At 40.2% G+C, this 9,922-nt stretch overlaps 1 protein-coding gene across 1 annotated transcript; it reads left to right on the forward strand.

The window, feature by feature from the left end:
* The first annotated feature begins 7,019 nt into the window (after positions 1 to 7,019).
* LOC137281299 (uncharacterized) lies at positions 7,020 to 9,643 on the forward strand. Its single transcript, XM_067812467.1, has 3 exons — positions 7,020 to 7,113; positions 8,196 to 8,944; positions 9,412 to 9,643. Exons 2-3 carry the CDS (start codon positions 8,215 to 8,217, stop codon positions 9,495 to 9,497), a joined length of 816 nt encoding a protein of 271 aa, XP_067668568.1. The 5' UTR covers positions 7,020 to 7,113; positions 8,196 to 8,214; the 3' UTR covers positions 9,498 to 9,643.
* The last annotated feature ends 279 nt before the right edge of the window (positions 9,644 to 9,922 follow it).

Below are 9,922 nucleotides of genomic sequence, written 5' to 3' on the forward strand. Positions count from 1 at the left end.
CATCGTGATATTTGGGTTGTACACACAAGTAATGAGTCGGTATGGTAGCCCAGTAAGAGTCCGCTTTTCACGATGAAGCCCGAGGTTTGAATGCCCACACAAGTACACTCTGTGAAGCCCCTTTCTAGTGTGCCCAGCAGTTTGTATGATAATAAATATGCACTTTATACAACGTGAAGTTTGAACTGAACTACCATCACACTTCAATAGACCTGTATTCAGGGAGGGATATACAACAAAAGATAATATATTTATACTGTATAGCCCAATACAATGATACCTCATCTCAAAAGGTGGAACGTTCTACGCACTATTTGTTGACTTTGCAAAGGTTTTTGATTCTGTGCAACGCGATAAACTTTGGGGGCTTCTGCAATCGCACGGTCTTAGTAGTAAAATGAATAAACTGTTCAAGAGTATATACAAAAATGTTAAATATGTGTAAGGAATAAGCATGAATTATGCGTTCTTTCATTGGTGAACTAGGGGTTAGACAAGGTTGTTTTTTAAGCTCTTTCCTTTTTAGGCTTTCCATTAATGAACTAGCAGTACAAATATGTGAGGCATGTACGAATGGGATCCAGCTACAACCAGATATAACACAACTAATTCTGCTACTCTTTGCCGATGATATTGTATTATTCTCTAGTACTGTTAACGGTTTACAGAAACAAATAGACGATTAGACAATTTTTCTGACCAAGATAAATTGTATGTAAACAGAGACAAAATCAAACACCAAACTGCCAGCGTTTATAAGTACCTGTATTTCTCTAATAGCCTTTTCTGGTCTATACACACAAAACAAGCGTCGGTACAAGTTTTGAAAATCTTAATCGGTGTTTGTGAAAATATGCGATCATTGGGCAAAATGTCCTTTAACACGTTCTTTAAAATATTCGATATGAAGATAAGTGCAATAGTCCTATATGGCTCTGAAATATGGGGATTACAACAATATGCCAGTATTGAAAGAGTCCATTTATATGCATGCAAAAAAATCCTTGGGGTAAAACCGAACACGTGTAATATGATGCTCTCTGGAGAATTGGGTAGATCCCCTATGTTTATATACTCTTCCATCAAAGCAATGAAGTACTGGGTAAGATTTTTCCATTTGCCATGCCATAGGTTTCCGAAAAAATGTTATGATATGATGAAATTGTATGACAAAAATGGGAAAAGAAATGGGGTGGCTGATACCAGAGAGCTGCTGTACTAAACTGGCTAGGGTTATGTGTGGTGTGATTACAGCGTTCAGTTGTACACAAACTTTATCATACCATTTACACAAAGAATGAAAGATGTGTATTTCCAATTTTGCTCGGAATCGCTACTTCTATCCACAAAATGCTTATACTATAGTCAATGGAAATCGGATATACGTTTTGAAGACTAATTAGCAAAAATAGACGCTGCTCTTCTCATGAATTATTTATTGAAACCGGCAGGTATGCAGGTACACAAAGAGAAAAAGGAGTATGTCATTTATGTAATATGAATGCAGTTGAAGATGAACTACGTTTCCTTGTAATCTGTCCTGCTTATAGGACTCTACGAACAATCTACCTAAAACCAAACTTTAATAAGCACCCAAGTGTTAGAGCATTAATTTCACTATTAACAGATACTACCACATCACTATTACAGAATCTGGCAATGTACATCTACTTCGCTATGACACTAAGAAAACGTATTGTTACAGAGAACTTATAAATGACTTCTGTCTACTCATGTAAACTCTAAATGTACTACAGGCCTGCGACCTTTTAAGTACTGAAATAAAGATTGACTGATTGATAAATTAATAAATTACTAAATATACACTTTATAAAATGCGATGCTTGAGCTGAACTACCATCACACTTCAATAGACCTGTATTGCATTCATTGTGATTACAACCTAATCTGTAGAAAGCATCACAACTGACCTAAAGGGCTTGTGTTATCTCAGGTTTTTACACCGTCAGAGGGTAAAAGTGGTGGCGAGACAACATACACTGAACTAGATTTTAAACCAACTGTGCTGTTCTATTCTCTATTAGATCCCCTTTTTTATGAGGTTGTGAAACATTTCGGTAATTGTACACATACGTGCTGGGTCGGTGTGGTAGCCTAGTGACTGGAGAGTCCACTCTTCACCTGAAGTCCGATTTTCGAATGCCCACGCAGGTACAATCTGTGAATCCCCTTTCTGGTGTCCCACCATAATATCACCATACCTAATCGCCAGCACAAAAAGTCAGCCATCTAGCCCCCCCTACTTCCAACAGTGAATGAGCGGGTTAGGTGAATGCCTGTGTGTGCTGGTCACAAGCTGCCTGAATCTGAAGGTATCGATTCGAATCCGGGACCCATCCCAAACCAAAATACTAGAATCTGTAAATTACTGAGAATCTGTAATCCTAAAGTTTACAGTTCTTACATCTGACCGCTTCGACATTGCATCGTGTATTCATTAATTAAGAACGAAAACCGACTATTTATGCAAGAGAGATGGAGTTCCCAAAAGACAAAATAGACTAGAATTAGTAATGATTAGTTATATCATGTACATTCAGAAAACGAGCTGGCATAAAAAATGTTCAGTTTGACGTTACTGCTGGAGAACACTTGGAAGAGTGTTATTAACACCTGAATGAAGTTCCTGTGCTTGACTACAATTCCTCCTTCCGCAGCCCCGCCTCCCTACACACACGCACACACACACACACACACACGCGCACTCACACACATACACACACAAACACACACATACACACACACGCGCGCGCGCGCACGCACACACACATACACACACAAACACACACGCACTCACACAGACACTCACACACACAGATACACACAAACACAAACACACACACACAAATAAAAATACAGATACAAAAAATACCAAACATTTTTTATCATCAAAAATGCTGAAGTTAATCAACTTGAACAATTAAGATCTGTTCCCACGGATTATAGTCGATGAATATTTGAGAGGTTAGAAGACGTATATTTCTAACCTGAGGACTTGCTGATACAACCTGAGATGTCGAACAACTGGCAGTCTAGACAGCGTACCTTGTGTACCCCACTGATAAGTGTAAATTGGCACGGCTCCTAAGGCCGAGAGCTATGATTGAACAATGCCATATAGAAAAAGGTCAAATGTAACGTATGTCATGTTTGGAATTACACTTTTTTAGTAAAATAATAGTAATAGTAATTTTTGGTTGAGTCTCATCCTAAATCTTGCGTAGGACTTACTAATTCCTACGTAGCAGATACAAAATCCCACGTAGGAGATAGTAAGTCATACGTAGGAGATAGTAAGTCATACGTAGGAGATAGCGATAGCGAACACAACACATGGGATGCACGTGCACAACACAGTAGCACAACACACGTGCATGGTTGTCAGGTTTTATTTTGACGGTTTTCATAGGAAAGTACAAGTGGTGATACTTTCAAAACATTCACTATTATAATACAAACACATATATCACCTAATATTTTCACTAGTTAATTACACCCGTGAAGGTCCAGGGTAGAATAGGCCTTCAGCCACCCATGCTGGCCATAAAAGGCGACTATGCTTGTCGTAAGAGGCGACTAACGGGATCGGGTGGTCAGACTCAGAGACTTGGTTGAAACGTCATTCGTTTCCAGTTGTGCATATCGATGCTCATGTTTTTGATCACTGGATTATCTGGTCCATGGTCGATTATTTACCCGCCACCGCCACATAGCTGGAATTATGCTGAATGAGGCGTAAAACTCACTCACTAGCTCACTCACTCACTCACTAGTAAATTAAAAATGACGTTGCCCTACTCTTTTTAAGAGTATATATAGATCTTGTTTTGAAACTCGTCTAAACTTACAGCACCAGAAAACGCCGGACAGTACATCTTAAATCTCGATTACCACAAGATTGTTAGAGACAACGCTCATTGTGAAAACAGGTGAGCCGTTATGTGAACAAACACACGCATGCATCGAATCTCTCACCATTGGTGTTTCTATCATTATTTTTAAATCATCATGAGACAGAACTGTTCTTATACCAATGTTCTTTATAACGTCAAAATGACAACATATATTTTTCACGATTTTAAAGCAGTTACATAATCCCATCACCATTGTGGGTAATTGGGATTATTTTTATTAAATACCTCAATCCTTCCACACATTACCAGCCCATCTCGATTTTCATCCCCACCCACTGTTTGCTAACGACTTAGAAACACGTTTAGTGCCTTTAGACGAGAAAACGAGACAGCGACGAAACAATTCAAAATCGCTTTCTTGTCACTGTTTGTTCTTTCAGACATGAGAATGACAAACTGTAAAAACCACTGAAAAAAAGATCGTCATTTTCACTTCACTTGATAGTGGTAGCCATTTTCCCCGCGAAATGCCGTTTACCGCGGATGCAAAGGTACGGCATTTCACTCCTTATACATTACCCCTAGGTTACTAATTGAGCCATATACTGAGAACTGGGTCTCAGAAGCTCAAGAAGATTCGCGGAAACTCCTCATGTCGGCTCTTTATTCCCACGGAAGCCGTAAAAGCGACGACCCGTGTCGGTCAAGATTTGTTTGTCAAGCACGCACTGGTATCGTGCGATATTGTGTAATGTATCTGACACAAAGAGGAAATTCCACAGCACAATCCCCGGGGAAACCCTACGCTCCATGTAAAAATGTAATCATGGCAACTATTGCAAACCGCAAGGAAGTGTCACGTAAGTGCAGAATCAGAAAATCCCAAGCACTTCTGTTTAAAAAGAGTGATATAATACATTCATTCAGCCAAGCACGCACAGGTGGGGGTAGAGGTCGGGGTGTATCACTTACTTTGTATATATAATTTTAGGGGGGTGCGGGACCATTGACACTGTCCATGGAGGTAGAGGTCGGGGTGTATCACTTACTTTGTATATTAATTTTAGGGGTGTGCGGGACCATTGACACTGTCCATGCAAGTCCATTAAAATCATCATCTCATAACCCATGATGATGGTGAAATATTGATCATTTTGTTTACACATTTCCCCATTATCTATAAACAAACGGGGATCGTTTACTAGACGTTGACAGAAATTATGCAGAAAGATGAAACATGAAACAGCTGCATTAGTATCATTGTCCTGGTGAGGCTCACTATTCTTTTACATCCCCTTGTTTTGCACACTGTGATTATGATACTGATTAATGTGTTCACTCAATCAGTGTCATGCAGTACATACATGTCTTACAATAGATAGTATCATTTTCACAGTGGCTCAGTTCGATTACAAGTTCCTAAACCTGCCGATACCTATATCAGACATTTAATGTACAGTCCATGTTGTTCTTGTGGATGTCAGTGTGAAAACGCCCTACACTCTTTTTTCATTTGGGATAACTATATTCAGATGTGAACTAATATCTATTTCAGATGTGAACTAATGTGTATTGTTATACTTAGGATTATAACGGACGGACACACGGAACTTAGGCACTGTGAAAACCAGAAAATAGTTGAATCCGTCCACGGTTTTATCATCAAGACACAATGCTTTTAATTGACACCGAAAAATGCTGAACTTAACTTAACTTAACTTAACTTAAAGAAGATTGTTGGAAAGGCCAACCCCAACGTTTTCGAGATGACAAATTTTCGTTGGAGGAGCCACAAATTAATAAACTTAAAATGCTGTAATATAGTGCCGACCAGACACCACTCCCAAAGAAAAAGAAGTATCAAGATCTCCAGAGAGAATTGTTCACTCTGGAATACAGACTTACGGTTGACGTATGTTGTATTGCTTAAAGGTGGTATCTCATTGAATGAAATCTGCTTAAAATTATGCAATATGTGTAATATGAATTGTGACTCTATAGTGATATTAATACAGTAATTACTTAACAGTCAGAACTCAATTGTACATACAACAGAATATATATTCTTCTTGGTAGTAACTGGTGCAATATTTGATATATTGATATGTCGTATGATATGTTTTCAACTTGAGATTAATAGTGGTAACACCAAATACTAGTAAATTATATCATGAAATGTCACATATCAGTTTAGACCTATTTCATTTCTTTTCCACTTCAGTTTTCCTTTCCCACCTTATGCCTGTAAAATATAGAATGGCTTTTGTTCTACTTGCAGGTAATGTCCCCCAAGCTCACTCCAATGTTTTTTAGAATTCCACTTCGTGGGAACTAACCCTTCTAAAAGCGATCGGTACTTCCATTGCAAATACAGTAATCTCATCTCCAGTATGTGACAGTTCACATAAGATATCTTTGTCTAACCACGAAGCGACCCATGAAAGTCCCGGTATAGAATAGGTAAAAGGCGACTATGCTTGTCGTAAGAGGTGACTAACAGGATCGGGTGGTCAGGATTGCTGACTTGGTTGGCACATGTCATTGGTTCCCAATCGATGCTCATGTAGTTGATCACTGGATTAACTGGTCCAGACTCAATTATTTAGAGATCGCCACCATATAGGTGAACTATTGTGGCGTGGAACTAAACTCACTAACTCACTCACTCACTCACTGTAACCATGAAGCATTAATAACGGAATATTATTCCGGAACACATGACTTCTTGCTTGCTACAGCTGTATTCATTGGTCACATGGAAATGCTAAAATACAAAGAAACCAAGTATCGTAGGCAGAGCGAGTAAGTGAGCTGAGTTTTACACCAGATATAGGCTTCATGACGAGTAATCCTTTAACCACCAGGTTAACGGCCGCTCACATATGCTGCGAGTTATTTTGACTATTAAGACTCAGTGTATATTAGCGCATTTCGCCATAGCGACAAATTCAGCCTGAATAAAGGGTGCAAGGTGTTAGACATGTGAATCCAACACTTTTGTTCTGATGGGTGAATCCCCTTTTCAATCTCATATTTTCATGTCCCCAATTTCCTCTCATGTATTGATGCTGCACTCAGAGCAAATTTTCCACAGAGAACTTCCTTGTTGATGGGGTATAAAGGGGATAGTGTAGCGCAAGGTACATTCTCGTCACGGACCTGGGCTCAAGACACACGCTACCCTACATCAAGTTGTACAGACAGCTGAGCGAAAACGGACGGGGTAGGCCGCCTCCTGGTATGCATGTTTTTTGTTTGTTTGTTTGTCAACACATTCAGATATATTCCGACTTGTTGAAGTCGTGAGTGAGTGTGGTTTTGCGCCGCTCTTAGCAATATTTCAGCAATAATCGAGGTGGGTTGTGGGGGTATGGTGGAGGTGGGGGATGGGGTGGGGTGGGGTGGTAGCTGAGTGGTTAAAGCGTTCCTCGTCACGAACATATTAATAATGCCAGCTGTAAGTCTGTACACTAGGGTACTGTTTATGGTGTCCCTGCTCGAGTATTGCTACACTTGGTGTTAATGGCTTACGATCTACCCTACAGCGCACGTCAGCAACAGGGCATAGTCCGTCTGGCCCCAAAGCGGTCAGACGAATTGCAGTCTAACTCGAAAACTAATAAACATAAAATACTTAATGAAAACATCATACCAAGTACGTGAGGTTTTTGCAGCATTTGTGTCCTAAAACATACAAGCGTTTTCTTAGCAATCTATCATTACAATATTGACAAAGTTTGCTATTTGTTACAAGGAAGGAGTGCAGAGAATGGAACAGCCAGGTGTGCGAGACAGGATGGAGATGGTACAGCAAGGGTTAATGAATATAACACCTGGGTGTCCCTTTCTAAGTTTAGTAGTTTTCGAGATAGACTGCATTTTATCTGTCCGCTTTTCAGCTAAATGAGTTATAGCACGTGTCTCGCTGAGCTATGAAAATATATAACATATATTTAGTTCTATATACATGTAAATGAATCACAGAAAACCTGGGAAGAGTCCAGGCTTCGTGTATACTGCCTACCGTTACCATTTGCATACAAATATACATATGTGTCCTGGATGAAAATCCGGTTCTTGTAGCTGCTAAGACCAGCAATATATAACAACTATCTGTCAATGAGCCATCTTCGACTCGCCAAGTTTACTGTCTGTTCTGTGTCGGCTAGATATCTTCTGAGAAGCTCCTTTCGACATTTCAGTTTGTTTGGGACGGACGTCCAGGGATGCATTCTAATCTGTACGTTCCACAGAAGTATGATCTTGTAGTTGTTTGATCGGAATAATATTTAAATGTATGCTATTTCAACGTTATTTCAGCCCACCGGTTACTCCGACGATGGCACTCACAAGCATGCTGATTTGCTTCCTCTTGATGCTCATTTTGACCTTGACCTTGACCATGGAATCAGGGCCGTCATCAGCACGTGATGGGGACTCACACGGAGGGGACACCTATATGGAAGATCAAGTACTTCGGAGAATGAAAAGAGCACGTTTTGGAATGAGAACACCCAGTTTTCATTTTAAACCAATCGAGGTCAAGCCACCGCGTAAACTGACTATCGACGAATCGCCGAGACTCAGGACAGATTCTGACAGTGATGATGTGCGGAGTCACAGACACAGTCACAGTCACGACTCGCGACGACAGAATGATGCCAACACTGACATCGACGACGCCAACGACCCACATAACGACAAACCAATGTACAGAGAGACAAGGGAGCAGGTAGATGGATTTACCGCCAAGATTAATCACCCGAAAAAGCACGTGTTTAGGCAGAAGTTCCGAGAGGCGATGAAGAGAGCTTACGAGGGATCCGCATCTGCTCGCAATAAACTCAAGAAAACTGCTAAACTTCTTTTGGAGTATGGTCCAGACTTCTTTGATCTTGGGAGCTCCATCATGGAGATGGTCATGGTGGCAGAGGAGTTGCAGGCGTCACTCCAGCCGCAGGCGGAACCCACACACAGCACTGCACGGGACCAGTATGAAGCAGTCGACAGCGCGGCAGACGACAATCTGGTTCTCCTTTTACAGGCGATGCTGCAGCAGCATAGTTCAGGTATTAAGTTGGAAAAATAGTCCACTGCATGACCATTAGTGAATTAATTTGAACTAGGACAACCTCAAACTCTAAAAAATATATTCACAGGGTGTAGGAATATGCGGAATCAAACGGGATGTGCTTATAGATACAGGATTCACTAGCTTGTTTGAATGTGTGAATGTATTGTCTAGCTCAATGTGTCCTATGTTTAAATGATAGTTCTTTATACGAACTCCAGTGAAACGTGCATTTGTGTTTGTTGCTAATACCGGTATCGCCAACAATGTTTCAGGTATATAACGGTAGCGTGAACGCTCTTCAGTCAGTCATACATAACCCATAAACAAGAACAGAATCTGCTATCTGCTTATTTGATGATGCCCCATTAGAGAGATTAGTCATTATAATTACCCCATCACCGCTGCAGGATCGTGCATACCTTCTTAAACCTATTTCAGTGTAATACTGTTTGACTGTTTCAGGTTCAGGATCGGATCTCCATGGCAACGGAATCTTCCCTGGAAACGTTGTCGTAATTGTTGCAGTGCACGCCCTGGTTTACCTGTAGAAACACTCACCCGTACTTATTTGAAATGTGAGTTCAGAAGTGAAAAATTCAAACTTTCTATGTGTCAATTCGTGACAAAATAATATGTTCTTGAGCAGTATAGAAAGAAATATTATCTGCTTGAATAAAATTATATTTTGAAATTTCTCCATGTCTGTTCTATTAAGACTTACAATGATAACAATTCCACACAACCAATGAGAACTCTTGCCTGCATCAAGTCTGTGAGAACAATTGGCTCTGTAAGAAAAATTGCAAGAGTTGTGTCCCCTAGGATTGCCAGGAACCCGAAATCGTGGGATCTCATGCCATTACAGCACCTAATAATCTGACACGTTCTGATAAGATGTGAAAAGGTGCTTACTCAATTCTAGATTTGTTTAGATATTCATTGCTCTGTTATGAATCTGAGAAGTCCAGTAACA

This window comes from Haliotis asinina, chromosome 4 (genome assembly GCF_037392515.1).
Source record: "Haliotis asinina isolate JCU_RB_2024 chromosome 4, JCU_Hal_asi_v2, whole genome shotgun sequence".
Taxonomy (NCBI): Eukaryota; Metazoa; Mollusca; class Gastropoda; order Lepetellida; family Haliotidae; genus Haliotis; species Haliotis asinina.